The sequence below is a fragment of the Jaculus jaculus genome, chromosome 1 (assembly GCF_020740685.1).
Source record: "Jaculus jaculus isolate mJacJac1 chromosome 1, mJacJac1.mat.Y.cur, whole genome shotgun sequence".
Lineage (NCBI taxonomy): Eukaryota > Metazoa > Chordata > Mammalia > Rodentia > Dipodidae > Jaculus > Jaculus jaculus.
In genome coordinates, this window is record NC_059102.1 from 274,037,810 (window position 1) to 274,061,103 (window position 23,294).

Below are 23,294 nucleotides of genomic sequence, written 5' to 3' on the forward strand. Positions count from 1 at the left end.
TGGGTCATGCATTGTGGAGTTAGCCCACAGTTATGGGTAGGACAAATGTCTCTGCATATCATGACCCAACCTGTGGCTCTGACATTCTTTCTGTCCCCTCTTCCACAAAATTTCCCTGAGCCATGTTGGGTTCATTTTTGGTCTGCTTCAGTGATGAGGTGTTGGGGGCCTCTGGGTCTCTGGCTCTCTGATTTGGTAGGACTTGATTTTTCCCTGTGTTGATCTCCTTCCCCCTTGTGCTAGTACCCGGTTCACCAGGAAAATAGCACCCTTGCTTGTTTCCCCAATTTTCTTGGTTTCAGCCAGAGCCCTTTTGAGGTATGTGGCTCTCTCCTTAGGATCTACATATATCTGAAAAACAGAAGCTAATTCTCGAACAGAGAGTAAGTTAGCACCAGTACAAAGGAGATAACCCTTACTTTTTTTTTTTAATAGAGAATTTAATAGGTGTAGGCCCTCTTGTAGTCCACGATTGATGGTAGCTTGATATTGGAGAGTGGGCTTATGTTTGGATATGGCTCTGCCTTGTTTCCCAGCTCCAGCTATGGGTCCTGTACCACTGAGGGGATCAGTTAGCCAAATCAAGAGCAGTTGGTTCCCCACCATGGCTGTGTGCCACTATTGCACTTGTGAGGGCATCACAATGGGTTATTTGCTGCTAAGTAGGTTAGACCATGAGTTGCTTGGACAGATATTGGTCATTTTCCCCAAGTTGCCCACATAGCACCTTCTGGCTCTAGATGTGCTTACTGTCTGGGGACTGACTATCTTCCAGCTTCCAGACATGCCATTCCGTTTTATAAGTCAAACACATAAGGTGTCTTCAGCAGTAGGGTCTTACCACTAACCTTTGGTGTCATCAAGTACTCGGACAGAAATCTGTTTTTCTTTTAGGAAACCTTGTAGGTCTCTCTGATCAAAAGCTCATTATGGATGATAGCCACCTGATGGTACTGGGAGTTACAGGTCAGGGCCCAGTAAGAAAAGGAGGAAAAAGATAACTAATATACAAGAGATAGAGAGAAAAGAGAGAGAGAGAGGGAGGGAGGGAGGGAGGGAGGGAGGGAGGGAGGGAGGGAGGGAGGGAGGGAGGGAAGCTGTAGAAGATTAAGGTTCGTCTTCATCATACTCTCTTCAGTGTCTTGTGGTTCAGGTGTTCCCTCTAAGGGCCTGGTGAAGGTTCAGCTGTTTGATCTGCCTTTTAAGAAGTAGAATTTTATGGTACCATTGCCGTTTGAGTCTAGATTTGTGTTTCCCGCCCCTCCATTGCCCTCCCATCCCTTCCCACCCATCCTATTGCCTAGCCCATGAGATGCTTGCTTGGTATGTAAGGCATCTTGGGTAGACTCAGGTTAGGTGCTGTAGATGAGTGAGACTGTATGATGAATTTTTTCTGTGATTGGGTAAGTTCACTGTGAATGATCTGTTCCAGGTTAAACCATATTTCCTCAAATTTCATTGTGTCATTTTTTTCTTACTGCTGTATACAATTCCATTGTGTCTATATACCACATCTTAGTTAACCATTCTTCTAGTGATGGACATCTGGGTTGATTCCAGCTCTTAGCTATTACAAATTGAGATGCTGCAAACGTGGTTGAGCAAATCTCTCTGGCCTGTGGTCTGAAGGTTTTAGGGAAGATGCACAATAAGGGAATAACTGGGTCTGTTGGTACCTCTATAGTCAGCTTTTTCAGGAGTCTCGATATTCCTTTCCAAAGTGGTTGTACCATCTTACATTTCCACCAACAGTGGATGAGTGTTCCTACTTCTCCACATCCTTTCCAGCATTTATTTTCATTTGATCTTTTGATGTTTGCTATCCTTATTGGGGTAAGGTGGAATCTGATAGTTGTTTAATTTGCATTTCCCTGATGATTAGGGATGATGAACATTTTCTTAAGTGTGTGTTTGCCATTTGTATTTCTTCCTCTGTGAACTGGCTGTTCAGCTCTTTGCCCCATATTGTGAGTGGAGTGTTTGACTTTTTACTGTTTAGATTTTGAGTTCTTTGTAGATTCTAGAGACTAGGTCTTGGTCAGTTGGATAACCCACAAACATTTTCTCCCATTCTGTGGGTAATCTATTGGCTTTTCTTATTGTATGCTTGTCTGTAAAGAAACTCTTCAGCTTCATGTGATCACATTGGTTGAGTGACTGTTTAAGATCATGAGCTACTGGGGTTTTGTTCAGGAAGTCTTTTCCATTCCTATATCATGGAAAGTACTTCCTAAATTTTCTTCCAGTAGTAGTTGAGTTTCTGGTCTTATATTGAGATCTTTGATCCATTTGGACTTCAGTGTAGGGCACAGCAAAATGTGTGGATCAAGTTTCAATTTCGTACAAATGGTTATCCAGTTTGTCCAGCACCATTTGTTGAAGATGCTGTCTTTTGTCCAGCCTATATTGTTAGGGCCCTTGTCAAATATCAAGTAGCTATAGTTTCTTGACCCAAAATCTGGGTCCTCAAGTCTATTCCATTGGTCTATACTCCTGTTTTTATGTCAGTACCTTGCTGTTTTTATTACTATGGCTTTGTAATATAGCTTTAGATCAGGTATGATGATGCCTCCAGAGGTATTTCTTTTGCTGAGGATATGTTTGGATAAGTGAGGCTTCCTGCCTTTCAATATGAAATTTGAGATCAATTTTTCAATCTCTGTGAAGAACACTGTAGGGATTTTAATTGGAATTGCATTAAATCTCTATATTGCCTTTGGAAGAATTGCCATCTTCAAAATGTTAATTCTGCCTATCCAGGAGCATGGGAGGTCTTTCCATTTTCTCAAGTTCTCCCCAATTTCTTTTTTGAGTGTTTTTATGTTGTTGTTGTATAGATCTTTCACTTCCTTGGTTAACATTATTCCAAAGTATTTAACTTTTTTTTGTTGCTATTGAAAATGGGACTATGTCCCTTATTTCTTTCTCTGTATCTTTGTCATTTTCATATAGAAAGGCTACTGATTTTTGTGCATTGATTTTGTATCCTGCTACTTTGCTATAGGAGTTAATCACCTTCAAGAATTTTGGGATGGAGTCTCTCTGGTCTCTTACATATACAATCATGTCATCAGCAAATAGAGCTAACTTAACTTCTTCCTTTCTAAATTGTACCCCCTTTATTTCCTTCTCCTGTCTTATTGCTTGAGCTAGGACTTCCAGTACTATATTGAAAATCAGAAGTGAGAGTGGAAAACCCTGTCTTGTTCCTGATCTTAATGGAAACTCCTCCAATCTCTCTCCTTTAAGTATTCTTTGGGTCTTCAGAGCTTTGTATATCACCTTATTATGTTAAGATATGAACCAACCATGCCAATTCTCTCCGATGTTTTGATCATGAAGTGATGTTTTATCTTGTCAAAGGCCTTTTCTGCATCTATTGAAATGATCATGTGGTTTTTATGTTTAGCCTTGGTTATGTGGTGTATTACATTGACAGATTTCCATATGTTGAACCACCCCTGTGTTTCTTGGATGAATCCCATTTGGTCAAGGTGGATAATGCCTTTGATGTGTTGTTGGATTCGGTTTGTGAGGATTTTGTTCAGGATCTTTGCATCTAAGTTCATCAGGGAAATAGGCCAGTAGTTTTCTTTTCTTGAGGCATCTCTGCCTGGTTTTGGAATTAGGGTGACACTAGCTTCATAAAAGGAGTTGGGTAGCTTTCCCTGTTCTCCAATTGTGTGGCACAGTTTGAGGAAGATTGGTTTGAGTTCTTCCATGAAGGTTTGATAGAATTCAGCTGAGAAGCCATCTGGTCCTGGACTCTTCTTTTTGCAAAGGTTTTTTTGATTACTTTTTCAATCTCCATGAGTGTAATGGGTTCATTGAGGTTATTAATGTGCTCTGAGTTTGGCTTTGATAGATGGTATGAATCCAGGAGTTTATCCATCTCCTCCACATTATCCAGTTTTGTGGAGTAGAGGTTTTTGAAATAAGTCCTGATGATTCTCCCAATTTCACTTATCTGTTGTGCTCTCTCCTTTTTCATTTTGAATTTTGTTAATTTGAAGCGTCTCTATATTTTGCTTGATCAAATTGGCCAGGGGTTTTTCAATCTTGTTTATTTTTTCAAAGAACTAGCTCTTTGTTTTGTCAATAGTCTTAATTGTTTCCTTGGTTTCACATTCATTAATTTCTGTGATTTTAATTATTTCTTTCCTTCTGGAGCTCTTTGGGTTGGATTTTCCTTGCTATTCCAGTGCTGTTAGGTGGATGGTTAGGTTATTGATTTGGGATCTCTCTGTCTTTTTTTATGAAGGCATTGAGTGCTATGAATTTTCCCCTGAGGATCTCCTTCATTGTGTCCCATAATTTTTGGTATGATGTGTTCTCATTGTCATTAAATTCTAGAAATTTTACAATTTCATTTTTTATTTCGTCCACTATCCATTTGTTGTTTAAAAGTGTGCTGTTTAGTTTCCGGGTTCTGTTGGGATTCTTGGTGGGTCTTTTGTTGTTGATTTCTAGCAATATAGCATTATGATCTGCTATCATGCAGGGAATTATGTCCAACTTCCTAAATATGTGGAGGCAGTATTTGTAACCCAGTATATGGTCTATTTTAGAGAATGATCCATGGGCTATTGAGAAGAATGTGTAGTCTGTGGATTTGGGATGGAAAGTTCTGTAGAGGTCCATTAGGTCTAAATGATCTATGGTTTTGTTGCGCTCTCTTACTTCCCTGTTGAGTTTCTGTTTGGATGATCTGTCTATTAGTGACAATGGTGTATTGAAGTCCCAAGCTATGATGGTGTTGGTGGTTGTTTCTGTTTTATTGTCAAGTAGGCTTTGTTTTATGAACTGTGGTGCCTCTGTGTTTGGTGCATACAAATTTATGATTGTAATATCCTCTTGATGGATTGTTCCCTTGATAAGTAGGAAGTGGCCTTCTTTGTCTTTTTGATTATTTTTGCTTTGAAGTCTGTTTTATCTGATAATAATATAGCTCCACCTGCTTGTTTCTTATTCCCGTTTGGTTGGAATATTGTTTTCCACCCTTTCACCCTGAGGAGGTGTCTGTCTTTAGTGGTGAGGTGGGTTTGTTGAAGGTAAAAGATTGAGGGGTCTAATTTTTTGATCCATCTTGTTATCTTGCGTCTCCTGATGGGTGAATTAAGTCCATTAATATTTAGGGTAGGGGGCTTCGGTTAAGATGGCGGCATAGGTACCGAGCCAAAGCAGCCTGAAGGGGAAAAAGACCAAAAAAAAAAAAAAAAAAAAAAAAAACCTCAGCAAAATACACACTTCTACTAAAAAGTGAGGTGTGTAGGAAATTGAAATGGCAGTGGGGAAGTAGAAGAGATCCAGAGCATCCAGAGCCCCCACAGGCTGGCAAAAGCGGCCCTGGCAGGTCCTCCAACCCCGGTGGTGGCAGTGGCACACCAGAGAGCTGCCAGGCTCAGCTCAAACTGCAGAAAAGCCAAGTGAGGGGAGCTTCCTCTCACACTGGCACTCTCCGCAACTCAAGAAACATGAAGGCAGAGCGGCAGTGAACAATGGAAGAGCAGATCACAAGGTAGAAAAATACGTGGAACAGTGAGAGAACTAGAGAAACATCAGCTCCCTCCTCTCCCCCACTGCCTGTGCCCAGCTCCAGCGAACAGAGGTGCAGTCCCAGGACCTGGCCACACCAACTTGAGCCAACAGCCAGACCCAAGCATGAGCACAGTACGGCAGCAACATCAGTGGCTCCGGCACCAGCAACAGCGGTCCCAGCAGTGGCGGATCCAGTAGTGGCAGCAGCGGCAGATCCAGCAGCAGCAGCATCAGAGGCAGCAGCAGCAGATCCAGCACCAGCAGCTTCAGCGGCAGCAGCAGGGACTCCAGCAGTGGAAGCTACACCAGGAGCAGCAGCGGCGGCAGGAGCAGTGGATACAGCAGCAGCAGCTTCAGCAGCAGCAGTGACACATCCAGCAGTGGCAGCTTTAGTAGCAGTGGCAACAGATACAGCAGTGGCAGCTTCAGCAGCCGTAGCAGTTCCAGCAGCAGGGGTGCTGTTCTGCAGGGCCACAGTGGCCAGGCTCAGTTTGCCCCACAAGAAAAGCCAGTGCCCAGCTCCAGAAACCAGAACAGCAGCCCAATGACCCAGCCAGCAACTTGACTGAGACCAAAATCATCCAAGGTAACTGGGATTGCACCAGGGAAGGGTCTCACTTGGTCACAAGCTGACTTAGATCCCTCAACAGACCAGAAATCTTAACCTCTTGTTGATAGAAGATCTGGTTGTTATAATAACTACTCTTGCATAAATACTCGGGGCTGTTTTTGATGGAATGTGTACAGTGTTCAGTTAAATTTTAGATTCTACTTGTATTTTATTCCACTCATCCTACATGAATACTCCCATAGCAGGGAAACTCAACCCCTAGGAACACCTTTGTAGATACTCTGAGAGTCTTAAGAGCCACACCTAACACCTTAAGCTCCTACCCTGAAAATATATAACATCAAATCAATTGATAAAGCTAAGAACACCCAGGTAGCTACAAAATCCAAGCATAAACTTAATCCAAGATGCAAAAATATATACATTATAACACAAGAAACACTAAAAAGCAAGACAATATAAATCCACCTAAAAGTATTAATGCATCAGAAATGACCTCCAGTGAGAACGAGTTAGAGAAAATGCCTGAGAAAGATTTCAAAAGAATGATTGTAAATATGTTCAAAGATGTCAAAGAACAAATCAAAGGAATCAAAGAGGAAATCAAAGGAATCAAAGAGGAAATCAAAGAAGATGCAGGACACCAATTTAATGAAATAAAGAAGGGAATACAAGACATAAATAAGGAAATAGAAATAATAAAGAAAAACCAGTCAGAATTACTAGCAATGAAGAACACAGTTAATGAAATTAAAAAAAAAAAAAAAACTCTGTAGAAAATCTCACCAGTAGAATGGATGAAGGAGAGGACAGAATATCTAAGCTAGAAAACCAGGTGGCAGATCTAATACAGTCCAACAAAGAGAAAGACAAACTTATAGAAAAGTATAAGTGGGAATTTCAAGATATTTGGAACACTATGAAAAGATCAAATAAAGGAATTCAGGACATAGTAGAAGGAGAAGAATTTCACTCCAAAGGCATAGTAGGCATCTTCAACAAAATCATAAAAGAAAATTTCCCCCAAATTGGGAAAGAGGTGCCAATGAAGATACAGGAATCCTTTAGAACCCCAGCCAGACAAAACCTAGAAAGAACCTCTCCTTGCCATATCATAATCAAACTACAAAACACACAAACCAAAGAAAAAATATTGAAAGCAGTTAGAGAGAAAAATCAAGTTACCTACAAAGGCAAGCCCATCAGGATCACAGCAGATTATTCAACACAAACTTTAAAAGCCAGAAGGGCTTGGAGTGATATATTCCAAGTTCTGAAAGATAACAACTGTCAACCAAGGTTACTTTATCCTGCAAAGCTATCCATTCAAATAGATGGAGAAATAAGGACATTCCATGACAAAAACAGGTTAAAGGAGTATTTGAAGACAAAACCAGCTCTACAGAAAATTCTTGATAGAATCCTCCATGCCGAAGAAAAGGAAAAGCACACGTATCAGGAACCTGGAAAAAACAAGCAATACTCAAATACTAGTTAACACAAGAGAGCAAAGGTATAACCAGAACCACAAAAAATAAAACTGGCAAACATAAATACACACCTTTCAATAATATCTCTTAATATCAAAGGCCTCAATGCCCCAATGAAAAGACATAGGTTTGCAGAGAAATTGTTTGACAAAATCCATCATCCCTTCATGATAAAAGTCCCACAGAGACGGGGAATAGAAGGAACATATCTCAATATAATAAAAGCTTTTTATGACAAGCCTGCATCCAACAAATTACTAAATGGGGAAAAACTGGAAGCTTTTCCACTAAAATCAGGAACAAGACAAGGGTATCCACTGTCCTCACTTTTATTTAATATAGTTTTGGAAGGCTTAGCCATAGCAATAAGGCAAGAGACACACATAAAAGGGATACAAGTTGGAAAGGAAGAGATCAAGTTATCATTATTTGCAGATGACATGATTCTATATATAAAGGACCCTAAAGACTCTACTAGCAAACTGTTAGAGCTGATCAAAACCTACAGCAATGTAGCAGGATACAAAATAAATACACAGAAATCAGTAGCCTTCATATATGCTAACAACAAGCACACAGAGGATGAAATCAGAGAATCACTCCCAATCACAGTTGCATTAAAAAAAAAAAAAGTACCTTGGAATAAACCTAACCAGGGAAGTAAAGAATCTCTACAATGAGAACTTTAAAACACTCAAATGAGAAATTGCAGAAGACACTAGAAAGTGGAGAAACATCCCTTGTTCCTGGAGTGGAAGAATCAATATTGTGAAAATGGCAATCTTACTAAAAGCAATCTACACATTTGATGTAATCCCTATCAAATTTCCAAAAGCATTCTTTATGGAAATAGAAAAAACAATCCAAAAATTCATTTGGAATCACAAAAAAACCCTCAAATATCTAAAATAATACTGAGCAACAAAAATAAGGCTGGTGGTATCACCATACCTGATTTTAACCTATACTACAGAGCCATAGTAACAAAAACAGTGTGGTACTGGCAGAAAAAAAAAAGACATGTAGACCAGTGGAACAGAATAGAGGACCCAGATGTAAGTCCAGGCAGGTATAGCCACCTGATATTCGATAAAAATGCCAAAATTACTCATTGGAGAACAGACAGCCTCTTCAGCAAATGGTCATAGGAAAACAGGATATATATATGTAGAAGGATGAAAATAGATTCTTCTCTCTCTCCATGTAGAAGAATTAAGTCCAAATGGATTAAAGACCTTAACATCAGACCTGAAACTCTGAAACTACTAGAGGAGAAAGTAGGGGAAACCCTTCAACATATTGGTCTTGGGAAAGACTTTCTGAATACAACCCCAATTGTTCAGGCAATAAAACCACAGATTAATCACTGGGACCTCATGAAATTACAAACATTTTGCACTGCAAAGGACACAGTGAAAAAAGCAAAGAGGCAACCTACAGAATGGGAAAAAAAATCTTCGCCAGTTATATATCTGATAGAAGATTAATATCTAGGATATACAAAGAACTCAAAAAGTTAAATAATAAGGAATCAAACAAGCCAATCAAAAAGTGGGCTATGGAGCTAAATAGAGCGTTCTCAAAGGAAGAAATATGAATGGCATATAAGCATCTAAAAAATTGTTCTGCATCACTAGTTATCAGGGAAATGAAGATTGAAACTACATTGAGATTCCATTTCACTCCTGTCAGATTGGCTACCAGCATGAAAACAAATGATCATAAATATTGGCGGGGATGTGGAAAAACAGGAACCCTTCTACACTGCTGGTGGGAATGCAATCTGGTCCAGCCATTGTGGAAATCAGTATGGAAGTTCCTAAAACAGCTAAAGATTGATCTACCATATGACCCAGCTATATCATTCCTAGGCATATATCCAAAGGACTCATCTCATTTCCGTAGAAGTACGTGCTCAACCACGTTTATTGCTGCTCAATTTATCATAGCTGGGAAATGGAACCAGCCTAGATGTCCCTCAACTGATGAGTGGATAATGAAGATGTGGCACATTTATACAATGGAGTTCTACTCAGCGGTAAAGAAAAATGAAGTTATGAAATTTGCAGAAAAATGGATGGATCTGGAAAGGATTATGCTAAGTGAGGTAATCCAGGCCCAGAAAGCCAAGCGCCACATATTCTCCCTCATATGTGGCTCCTAGCTACAGATGATTAGGCTTCTGCATGAGAAGGAAAATACTTAGTAGCAGAGGCGAGTAAGTTAAAAAGGAGATATAAAGGGAAGAGAAAGGAAGGGAGGAGGGTACGTAATAGGTTGGTATTGTATATATGTAAGTGCAATGATTGAGATTGGGAGGTAATATGATGGAGAATGGAATTTCAAAGGGGAAAGTGTGGAGGGGGAGGGAGTGTATTACCATGGGATATTTTTTATAATCATGGAAAATGTTAATAAAAATTGTGAAAATAAATAAATAAATAAATAAATGTATGCCTCTTTTTCAAAAGATGATTTGAATAATAAAATTTTAACTATTTAAGAAAGTAACCCCACAATCTTAAATAAAAAATTTTTCTCAAAGTGTAAAAGAATTCCCAACTTATGTAAGACCATTTTTTTTTTTGTGAAACTAAAACATGACATGGTTATTTCATGAAAACTATAGGCTAATATTTTCATGAGTTTGAATGCCAGGCTCTCAAAAATTGTTACCCAATTAGTCCAGTGATTTATTAAATTAACAATATTTGAAACTTGAACTTATACCAGAATGTATCAAGAATTTAGCATTTCAAGTCAATTACAACATTATAGGAATAAAGGTAACCTAATATGTGATCATGCCAACCAATATGCAAGTACTTGGTCAAACCCAATATCCATCCAAGATTGAAAAGTCATAGAGAGCCCAGGAAGTGAAGGTACCTAAAGCTAATGAAGTGTCTGCTAAAAACTTACAGCAAACATCAAACTAGGGTGAACTCTCATCAGTGTCCCAGGATAAGGTAATGAGAACAGGGAGGTTTGGATCATGCAGATGAGAAAAAATGACTCATGGCTTTCCATCATACATACATATGATTCAATGAAAGTGGGTACTCCACCTACATACTGAAGCTGACACAGTAATTCTTACAAGAGTAAACATGGGGGAATAGATTCATGCCTCTGGATAGAGCAATGACTAATTTCTTAGTAAGGGGACAAGAAGCTATCATTGTAAAGAAAAATACTAACAGACTTCACCAAAACTAAAAATTATTATTCACTGAGAAATATCACTAAGGAAATGAAAAGGCTGTGAGAAAAGATTAGTAGTAAAAATATCTGGCAAATGACTAGTATTTAAAATATCTAACTACAAAGGATTTACAAATTAATATTGAAAGAGAAAATAAGCAAAAGGTTTAAACAAAACACTTGGACAAGTTATAGGGATGGCCATTAAACATTCAAAAAAGTGTCCCAAACCATTAATCATTAGGGAAATGAAAATTTGAACTACTTAAACTTCACACTCCTAATGTATCTGAAATTAACAAAACAACACTGTATGCTAGCAAGAATATGAAGTAAGTATAACTCTCCCACTTTGCTGGTAGAAGTCCAAGTGTAAGTACCTTGGTAACAGACATCCTCATGTGTTATGAGCTAGGCTTTTGTTTACATGGGTCAAAGGTTGCCTCTTTTTTTTTTCTTGTGTGTTTGAATTTTATTTTATTTTACTATATATTTTTTAAGATTTCAACTGTAAAGGTCTCTCTTGTTGGCAACCAGTGAATTACTTCTAAATGTAATAGATAAGACATATGGACTGTGCCACCAGCTATATGTAATGCTAACCTAAGCAAAATGGACCCACGTCATTTGGTCATGAAGCATATGAAAGGGGCTTGAATTTTCTTGCTTTGAGGCATATCTACTATAGTAGTTTGAATGGATGGCCCCCAATATATTCAGGATTTTATTACAGTTTGTAATTTAGATCTGCAGCCACCAGGCTGGAGGTGGTATCACTGAGGGTGGATACTAGGTTCAAGCCCTAAGGTGTGGAAGTAGATTTGGCATTCCAGTCTAAAGATATGCAGTGACTGAGCTTTTCCTGGAGTCCCAGAAGTGTGCTTGTTTGTGGTGCTGGTGATGGCTTGGGGCTTTTTTTTTCTCTGCTTAGACCTATTATCGTCAGCCAGCTTCTTCTTCTGCCATTATGGAACTTCCCCTGGATCTGTAAGCTTCAATAAATATCCCTTTCTCCATAACTGTGCCTGGCTTGGAAGTTCATCCCAGCAACCTAAAGCTGACTACTACATCTACAAAGCCAGCAGCTCTGAACTCTTTTCTTTCTACAATACCCTTTTGCAGACACCTCTGGTTATTCAATATATATGGGTAACAAGGAAGTGAAAAGGAAACAAGAAAATCAGGAAATAATAAATGACAACTGAAAATGTTAATTAGAAAACCAGCTGTTTTGTGAGCTTTTCCTAGAGAGTCATAAGTTAAGTTTATTCCCCCCTAGACATAGCACCAACAAAAGAACAAAGTCCAAGTTGGGGAAACAATGAATTTAGTAGGCTTTCTTATAGGGAATAGTCTAGGAGTTATTTACAGGTGTGTCAGTGACCCCCAAAAGAAGATGCATCACTGGTAAATCTTACCCAGCATGGTATTATCCAGGTTATTATACCTCCCCATAGCTGCATAGATGCACTCTCCCCTTCAGTTACCCTTCCAAATACTACATACGCTAGCACCTCCTGAGACCATAAGACCACTGACAGCTAGGGCAGAATTACATGCCAGGAACAGGAAGGTCCACAAGGGAGCAGTTAAGATCTCAGGTGAGGGTTTGATGTCTCTCCTATGAGGCTCAGCAGACTCTCCTAGTAGTCACAGCCGCTTCTAATGAAGATGGTAATACTGTTATGCTTGGATGACAGCACTCTATAACACCAGCTTAGGAGACTATATAATATCCGTAGTCTATATGACCATAAGCAAATGTTAGCAAAAATAATGTGATTTTATATGATTACACAGGGTGTGGTCCTCAAGAAAATGATAATGACAATAGATATAGTTCTGCATTTGCATAAGATTTTCAGTAAGATATGCATTATTAATTATTAAGGTCACTGGATCTGACATAGACTAATAGGCACATATGAAACCATTTTGAATTGAGATTAACATATATTTTTGAAATGTTAGACAAATTCAGCAGCAAGTCAAGTGGGAAAGACATGGGGTATCATTACCTTCAAATTTTTATGTGCATGTAAATAATCTCAACCCACCAGTGTGACTTCTGGGTATAGATTACTTCTTTAGTCCTGAATCACTCAGGTTTTCAAGCATTGGGACCACCAACTAAATGGAATTTATACCTGGCTTGACATCATTTCTGGTAGAAACATTCACCCTTTGATTCTTTACCTTTTGAATTTTAGTTTATTCTAATATGCCACCAAAACACCATGTCCTATAGTAGTGGTGTGAATGTAAAGTATTCCTCACAGATGCATCTGTTTGAATACTTTATCCCACAATGGTGCTGCTGTTTGTGAAGGTTGTGGAACCCTTGGGATATGGAGCCTTACTGGAGGAAGTGTGTTACTAGGGGTGTGCCAATAAGTGTTGCAGCCCAGCCTCACTTGCTCTCTCTACTTCCTCTCTGATGAGTCGATGATAGCTGTCTGCTCCTGCTGTGCTTTCCCCACCATGATAAAATTTCCCCTAGAAACTGTAAGCCAAAATAAATCCTTTTTCTTCCCTAAACTGTTTCTGGTCAGATATTTTGTCCCAGCAACAAGAAAATAACTGACATACCTAATTTGCTTTATCATATTTCTCAAATGACCTTTCTTTTTAGATAGAGCTTTAGAGAAAGACTAATGCATACCTGTGTCATAATCCAAGATAAGTTTTCCACTGTGATTACCCACAGCCTGAGGCTCAAAGTCTACTTCCAGTTGCATGGATTCCCCCACATTGAGAGTCCCAGCAGTTGGCTCTATGGAGAAAGGCCTGAAACACACATAAAGACACAGTATCAGAATATATCTTTCACTAATGTGAGAGGAGACATAAGCTATAATTCTTCAGACAACTCCTATTCAACTTCATGGTCCAGAACTACACTATAATTGCCTCTTGGATGTGAATGAGCTTCAGTTTCAATGTAAAAATAAGAGTAAGAGAAACTTAAATAATGTAATAATATTTATGTCTGTGCCCTTGCTCTTCAGCCTTCCTTTTAACATTCACCGAGTATTCCCACTGGTCTCAGGCAGTGGGTTTGGGTAGTCACAAATAAATACAATCTATTCACTGAGATTTATAGTAAGAAACAGATTTAAATGTGTACATAAATACTGTCATTTGTAAAAGAACACTGACTCCATGGTATAAAAATCAAGTTTCGTGAGAGTTCAGAGGAGAGAGGATGAGATAGTAGAGAAGCATATTAGAGTCCTAAAAGAAAAGTAATGTCACTCTAACACTGGAAATTCTAGGACAGTTTTTTGTTTGCTTCATCTTCATTTATTGGCCTAAGGTCACATGTAGCCCAGAGAATCCTTGAATTCACTAGGTAGCTGAGGATGGCCTCGAACTTCTGATCCAAAGTAAGGAGATGGGAGAAGTGTAGGAAACTCTAATAGATGATGCAACAGCCCAATGTTAGTAATTGGAGAGTTATTACTGTCCCTCAGCCCCAAGAGCCATGGGGAATAAGGATTTAGGAACCTACACTGAGGCCCAAGAGAAGGTAGCCTTATGAAGTACAAGGAGCTTTAATCAAAGGAGCCAGCTAACCCAGGTGGCCTCACAGAGAAGACTTTGTCAACTTGACTAGATTCAGAATCACTTAAGTGGGTGGTAAGGAATGCCTTGGGGAGGATTCCTTGAATGGAGGAGGACCCACCTGAATGTGGCTGGTATCATTCCTTGGCCTGAGGACCCTGAAGGACTAAAAGGAGAAAGCTAGTGGAATGCCAGAAATCTCTCTCTACTTCCTGGTACATCATGTTGGGAATAGTTCTTTCCTTCCCATCTTCTCTGCCATGATGGACTTGGGCCTTCTAAAAATAGTCTTCCATGCTTAAGTTGTTTTGTAAGGTATTTTTGTCACAGCACCACGAAAAGGAACAAACATGAATCTTGGTTTCCACATCTTCTGTCTGATTGCTTGCCCAGACTCACTTAGGCTGGGCTCAAACAAATGAAATACAAAAGGTATAGGAGCCTGCTCCCCCAAGAACAGATTGGCTTTGTGGGCATGAGTAGGCTGCAGAAGGGCAGAAATGCAGTTGTAAAGGTTAATAGGACAAGTTCTGTCTTGAAAACAGGGTTTGGAGATAATGACATTATGAGGAACAAGGGTGGATGGGATGGGGGAACAGGAAACAGGAAACAGGAAAGGTTTTACTTAATTGTCATAGAAGGGAATAGCAAGAGTGAAGCTGGACTCAACTATTAAGTACCTCAAATAACTTATGGAGTTCTTCCCTCTAAATAAGAAACTCAGCCTATTTAATTATTTTCATGGTCCATTTCCCATCTTTAAACCACTAGTTTTTCTAAGTAATGTTATACAATGTATCTGGCAAGCTAAGCTTTCTGATTATTTACTTGTATCACAACAGTTTTTAGAATCATCATTCCTTAAATCTCCCTTTAGATAATGAACTTAATTTCAGAAAGCCTAAGCTTTCCGCAATGAGGGTGCAGAGCTGACTGGAGGACCTCCGGGCCTCCTATGAGGAGCACTGTTCATTTTCTCAGGTGCCTTCAACTTTAATCTCCTTCCCTTTCATTTCTTGATTTCTCCCTTCCTTTTTCTGTCTTTTCCTGTGACACCAACCCTTCAGTGAACCTCAGGCATTGTTGTAGGGAACTCTGAGGTGGTCACTAAACCAGCCTTTGGAGTCAACTGAATGAGTTCAGACCCTAGCTCTGACATGATATTGGACAAGTCACTTAATCTTCAGTATACTTGTTTGTAAAATGAAGGTAAAGACAGAATTTTAGTCTTAAGATTATAGTGTGGAATAGAGGGGCTGATATAGCTAAAGCGCTTAGAATAATGTCTGGCATATAGGAATATCATACAACTGTTTATTGTTATTGCTATTTTTATCTCCTTCACTGGTAGCTCAGGCATGCTGGAAAATGAACATGAGAATGTTTTTGAGTGTTTAGAGAAGTTCAAGCTTTTATAATTGCCCTCTTCAAGTTCACACAGCTCAATGGATACTCTAAAACCCACATACACAAAAGTCACAACACATTAGACTTGAATGGTCCTTATAGTTTCTTCAATAAAACTAAAACCCTTAGGTCTTCAAGGTCACAACTGTTTCTGACCAGGTTTTATGTTCTGATTACACACATGCATTTGCCCAAATATCCTATACTTCTGTCACATTCCCAGGTAGCTGAGATGGGATGGGATGGTTTGGGGGTGCAGTTTTGGTCTCTTTACCCACAAGGTTACCTAGCACTGCACCTTTTCTGTCCAGACAGACTGTGACCTCCCCACATCAGTAATCTAGAACTGTCTGGATCTATCAGAAAACATCACTTCCCACATGCAATACACTTTTTTGTGGTCACAGATCACAGCCCAGATCCAAAGACACATCTTAAATAGAACTCTACACGTGTAAAGCACTTGAGGCACAATGCACAGTGAAGTATGTGCTCCTGAAATTTTGTTTTCCCACCCCTATTTACTCTAAAGAGTTTCTAGCTTTAGAACCAGGCAGGCATGAAAACATTCTGGTACAAAATAAACTACAGCATGTAGCAAAAAGAAATGCATAGCCTCTGAGAGGAAGGCAACATGAACATGTACCCTACTTTGAGGTTGCTTTATGTATGACAATCCTTTCAATCCTTCAAAATACCATGAGAAAAAAATAGGCAATATTTATTTAACTTTTAGACATGGGAAAAAAACAGATGCCCCCAAAGAGTAGGTATTTTGCCTACAATTGCCCGATTAGGTATTGATAGAACTGGGAGAAAAGCCTGCCTTCAAGTTCCTGTTCTTTCTGTCTATCCCAAGCCACTCCTTAACATGGGAGTCACATCCTGAGGTTCATCTTCGTGTCCCTCATTACCCACAGTTCTTTACTCATAGAGCCTCTCAGGAGAGGTTTTTGAATAGCATTACAATCAAATTAATCTTTTTGTTATTAAACCCAGTGCCTTGCACATTCTAGGATAGTGTTGTACTTCTGAGCTACATTCCCAGCCCACAATCAAATCTTTAAAAAAAAAAAATCTTAAGTCATTCATTAATTTTTTTTAATAAAAGTGCTTTTTAAAAATATTTTTTTGGGGGCTGGAGGGATGGCGTAGGGGTTAAGGTACTTGCCTACAAAGCCAAAGGACCTCAGTTCGATTCCCCAGGATCCTTGTAAGCCAGATGCACAAGGTGGTACATGCAGCTAGAGTTCGTTTGCAGTGGCTGGAGGCCCTGGTGTGCTCATTCTCCCTTCCTCTGTCTCTCTCTCTTTCTCCAATAAATTAATTAAAAAATATTTTTTTAAACTTATTTGAGAGAGAGAGAGAGAGAGAGAAAGAATGGGCACACCAGGGCCTCCAGCCGTTGCAAACGAAATCCACACATATGCGCCACCTTGTGCACCTGGCTTACATGGGTAGTAGAGAATCAAACCTGGGTCCTTAGACTTCACAGGCAAGTGCCTTAACTGCTAAGCTATCACTCCAACTCTCATTAAATTTTATAAGGTCTTGGTGGAACAGTAAAGAAGTGAACTTTCCATGGCTCAAGAATTTCTCCTTCATGGAAGATAATGAATCTTCCAGTCTCAAAGTTCTTCCTTTTCTTCTACTCAGTAAGACTCTGGAGTTGAGAATGGGAGCCCCTCTCCTTCCTAGCTTTGAGAATAATATGACAATATCTTCTTCTATCTCTGCTTTTCCACTTGCTATTTTTTCCTATGCTGTACTTTCACTTATTTTCAAATATAAAGCAAAAAGAAATGCCTTGGATATTATTACACTGCAAAACTTATGCTAATATTTTACAGAGAAGGTGACACTGAGATGTCTCTAGGACCTGCAGGAATCCAAATTCCACAGATTGGCAATGGAAACTCTTTCTGTGCTAATTGTTAGGATTACATTACACTAAACTTCCTCAGCAGACTAAAAGTCATCTGGGATCACCATTGCCACTTAAAGCTGCCTAAGCTTTTTCTCAGTAAATCAGATGTTAATTAGGTGAAGTGTGCTAGGTTCTAGTGCTTAAACATTGTCTATAATTTGATTCTGCACTTCATTTTACTAGAGGCCGACAGGCTGCACGGTCTACATAATATCAAGTATCAGAAAATAAATGCTCTCAAAGAGAAGTGAAAAGTATTTTTCCACAGGTTATAAGGCTATTTCTTCTATTAAATTGTTTGTGTTTGATAGCACACCCTCAGTAATATCAAATACTTAATGGGGGGGGGGTTGCTAAAGAACCCATATGCTATGAGAAAGATTGAGTCTTGTTCCTAACATGAGCAGATCATGAGATCTAAAACTATTGCATCCAAATGATTCAGTATTTTACCTGAAGCCTAAGTACTGGCCCAGTGTGTTAAATATTGAATATCATGTTAATACTTTTTCTTTAGAATGTCTTTATCATTTAATTACTAACTTGAGGCTTTAGATTGTGAAAATCCCCCTTAATCTTCTTTCACTCACCTTCCAATAGTAAAGCAACTTAAATAGTCAAAGTTATTCAGGACCTACTAGAGCTTTAGGTCAAATCTGTAATAAAGTTGTATGGCAATTATTTATGTTCTCTGTATATTTTATAGCACATTGCAGCTCCTTTTATTAGTATAAAACATTATGCTCATTTTATAGTACTTGGAGCATGTATTTTTATTTTAAATTATTGTAGAGGTTTATAGTTGTAGCTTTGCTTTTGTGATATATTGCTGGATAGGCACCCTATAAACATTTATTGAGTACTTATTTATTCTAGACACTTCCTTGATACTGAGGACACAAAAATGAAAAGAGTTAGACACAATCCTTGCATTTGCATGCTCACAGTATAATAGGGACAACAGATATGAAAATAAAATTTTATTTTTATGGTTTATATAAATTTAATCATTTTATAAATATAACTATTAGTTAAATCATTATTTCAGTTTAAAAAAGCATGAGCTGTATTTAAAACAATTACCTGTGAGATATTATTTTTACTTGAATGTTGAACCTAAAAATGTCAGGAACAAAAGTAGATCCTGGCCTTTGACTGTAAATTCCAAAACTATATCCATGTTCTATCCTATCTATTAACATTCACGTTAATAACTCAGAGACATATCTGGAAAGAAAAATTACTCATGTAGTTCTTTAAAAATAAACTTACCAGGGGATCTCACTGGAGATTCTGATTCAAGCACATCTTTGCTCACTGTTGTTACCAGGATTTTCAGATGCAAATAACAAAAGCAAATTGTGGCTAAAGCAGAAAAGGGACTGACTGGAAATATTTGAGGCAGTAGAAAGGACTGACAAGACAATATAGTTGGAAGCATGTGTTTTGTGGTAAGAACATAAAACTACCATTTCATGAAGAATCTAAATAGGAAAACAGAAATATTTGCAAAGTAAGAACTTACTGAGAGGATTGGTTACATAAAAGATGGGAGTGCTGAGAAATCCAAATGAGATAGAGAGACAGCTCTGGGGTTGATAACAGAACTTATCTATTTCCACCCCTGGACTGGAGGCAAAAGGAAAAGAGTGAGTGTTAACAGATTCTGGGAACCAGGTCACCTGACAGAAACTGGAACCATGGCAGGCCATCGGATGGAACCATGGCAGAGATGGAGCTGCTGCTGGGGACCCTGCTGAAGATGCAGAGGGAGAGACATACCCTAGCATCTTCTTTCCTCTGACCTGCCAGTCTTCTTCTAGTGCCCCATGGTCAAATATATCTGGAATACAACTGACCTAGGAAGCTAAGAAGTCCCACAGTGATACTCAGCCATGCAGGGGAATGGTGAGAAGTGAATCTGAGAACAAATTATCCCAAAAGTGAGCCATGTTTGACTTAATGTTGTTTTGATATTAACTTATTGGAGGAAGTTGGATAAGTCATTTCCTTCCTTACAGCTCTTTTTTTTTAATCTATAAAATGGGAATGTCAAAGCAAAGTCTCTTATGTCTGTGATTTTCAATTAGTCCTTGAATTTATGCTACATTTTAGCTTAGAATTATTTACATATTAGGAAACAATTATGATTCACATTCATAGATATTTTTCTGCATCTTCAGACTATTTTGCTTGACATGTATATGAATCTAATATGTAAGAAATTGGCACATGAAATTTTTAAGGATCAGCCAAACAGTTGAGGAAGATACACTGCCTACTTTCATTTTCTACATTAAGTGGCTTCTCCTTTACATACAAAACATATCTAGGTGACAGGAAATTTTTAATGTTTACTACAGGTGGTGAATTTTAGGGACCTTTTTTTTTTTAAGGAACCTTTTTTAATGAGAAAAGACAAATTGTTTCTAAGCCATGGTGAGACATTTGAACAACCTTCTTCCTTCTCCCTCAAGTAAGATGCATGAGGCTCGCTGGGATATGGCAAAGATTGCACAAACACTTTGAACAATATCAGTAGGTACTTATTACCAGAAGACCTTTGCCTTTGATGACTAATTGATTTGCAGTGGTTCAGAATCTTGCTTCCACCAAGATGCAGAAAGTTCAAAAACTATTTCTGTTACCCCACTGCACAGTCAGCTCCATGTTGCTAGGACAAACACCTAAATAGAAGCACCTTATGGGAGGAGAGTTTATTTCAGGCTTATAATTCCAAGGGAAAAACCATCAGTGGTGGAAGAAGCTGGCTCACTTCCATAGATCCAGGCAGAAAGACACCACCAACAGTCAGCAGTACACCACCAAGAACAGCCAGAAACCAAACTGGCTCTATACATACTTTAGGGCTATACTCAAGATCCATGCCCCTCTAAACACACCTTAGGGCTAGAGTCCAAGATCCACCCTCAATGACACTTCCTCCAGTCAGACTGCTGGAGACTCAAATTACAAGGTCAATGTGCATCTATGGGGCCATATATTCAAACTACCACACCTACCAACAAAACAAGACAAAGAAATTACAACTTTTTAAAAACTCATTAGAGGGCTGGTATTTCAGGCAAAAAGCTTGATGTCTAAAGACTGACAGGTCTCCTTCCTCAGGAAACATGACACATGTCGAATGTTTCACCAGTGGCTTTCACCTGTGGTGGATGGGTTCCCTACAAAAAGAACAGATATTTGAAGGGTCACTGGGGAGATGGCTCAGTGGTTAAAAGTACTTGCTCCACAAGCTTCCCAACCAGAGTGTGGATCCCTAGTGCCCACATGAAGCCAACATAAAGCAGAGCCCATATCTATAATTCCAATGGGCCCATGGCAATGGGAGGTGGATTAGGGAGAATACTGAAGCTCACAGGCTAGTTTACCTGGATTTCCCAATGCCAAACAATCGGAGAGACTCTGTCTCAAATGAGGTGGAAGGAGAGAACCAACACCCCAAACCACATGCATGCTATGCTCCCATACACACACTTCATATAGTTAAATACACATACACACAAGAAATACTTGAATAGATAATGGCCAAGATACTTGAAAAATAATGAGAGATGCATGAAATTCAAAGATCTTCACAGGATTAAATCAAACCAAACCAAATCCTTAAAACAAAAACAAAATTTATACCCAAATATATAATCAGACTTCTACAAACAAAATATAATGACAAGATCATAAAAGTAGTCCCAAAAGCATACAATTATGTGCAAAGGAACAAAGAGAAGAAACTACATGAAATGAAAACTAAATGATAATTGAGTGATATGTCTTTAAAATACTGGAAAAATGTATATATATAGTTTGTTGATCCAGAATTCTACAGTGTAGAGAAAATATCTTTCAAAAACAAAGAAAATGAGCAAAGGAGGTGGTGCAGTCAGTAAAGTACCTGCCACATGAGCATGATGAGCTTAGTTCAAATCCCCAGAAACAACCATAAAGCCAGGCAGAGAGGCACATACCTATATCCCCAGCACTGAGGAGTCAGACATAGGAGGGTTCCAGGGACTTTCTGGCTAGTTAATATAGCCAAATCTATGAGCTCCAGGTTCAGTTAGAAACTCTCACAAAACAAAGCATACAGCAATTGAGGAAAACATCTGATTTTAAGCTCTGTGCATAGCCTCACAAACACATGTGCCCACATATTAACATGTATACACACATATGTATACCAAACACATACACATGCTAATAAAAAAGGAAAGCTGAGTGTGGTGGTGCATGCCTGTAATCCTAGTACTCAGGAGGTTGAGGCAGAATGACTATGAATTTGAGTCTAGCAAGGCCTCCATGGTTAGACCTTGGGTTGTAACTGGAATGTGAAATGTGAATTGCCATGAAATGTCCATAGGCTCATGTATTTGAACACACTTAGTCTTAAGATGGTGGAGCTGCTTGGGAAGATTGTGGAATTTTTAGGAGGCGAGTCTTGGTCATAGGCAGAGGTTTCTGAGGTTTTATAGCCCAGCCACATTTCTTGTTCACTCACTCTGCTTCCAGACTGTGGGCATAACATGACCTCATGATCCTGCCACCACGCCTTCCCCACCATGGTAGACTGTATCCCCTTGAACTGCAAGTTGAAATAAACCCTTCCTCAAGTGGCTTTTGTCAGTATTTCATCATAGCAATGAGAATAACTAATATACTATATCTCAAGAAATAAAAGACAGAAGGAAGGGGAGGGGAAAGTGAAGAGGAAAAGAAAAAAAATTAGGTCAAAGAAATGCAGAGAATTTATAGTAGACTCACATCATAAGAAATATTAAAGGTAGTTTTTTAGCAAAGAGAAATACTATACTAGACAGAAATATGGATCCACATCTTCAGAGATAGTGACACTCTTGATTACTTGCAAGAACAGACATTTTTTTTCAAAGGATGTAACCTCAACCTACAATATGGCAGTCCTACTACTGACACTGTAGCAGATTAGGTAACATGAAAACCTGCCCACCAGAAAATACTAGTGAGACTATAAAATAAAACTTGCACAGATGTAGAGCTGAGCATGCTAACAGGAAGAGTAACATGATTCCAAAATGAAGAGAAAACTCAGAACCAGAGAAGCAAGCCCCTGATTTAGTACTAGCTATTCCCTGGGATCCTGACACCCTAGAATCCTGGGGTCTCTGACAACCCTGCTGGAGCAGAAGACAGGGCTCTGTGATGATCAAGTCATAATCAAATCAAGGGAATAGTATCAAATCTTCTACAAACCTGGGAAATTTAAAGAGCTAACAAGCATCCCTCCACCAACAGCAAAAGGAAAAGTGCCTATTTTGGTCTTCAGTGAGGCAAATAAAGTTTCCCAAGAATACTAAAAACACTGGACTTTAAATCTTATAGAGGTCTGAGGTTAGATATACTCTATTGGTCCAGGAGCCCCTCAGCCAAGAGATTACCAAGTACATTCTATAGGAGTCTAACAGTTGGAAACTAGTCAGAAGCAGATGCTAATCATTTCTCAAGAGACATGTCTATATACCAGCAAAGCATTCTAAAGAGACAACCCTTCTTAAAATGAGCTAACAGTCCAAGTCACAGAAAATAACTATATTTC

General features: G+C 38.9%; 1 protein-coding gene across 1 annotated transcript in view; it reads right to left on the reverse strand.

Moving 5' to 3' along the window:
- Positions 1–23,294, reverse strand: part of Hydin (HYDIN axonemal central pair apparatus protein) — a 433,096-nt gene that overhangs the window by 373,988 nt on the left and 35,814 nt on the right. Inside the window, exon 6 of the mRNA XM_004659564.2 lies at positions 13,466–13,590. Within this exon, the coding sequence (XP_004659621.2) occupies positions 13,466–13,590 (125 nt within the window). The remainder of the gene's footprint in view (positions 1–13,465; positions 13,591–23,294) is intronic.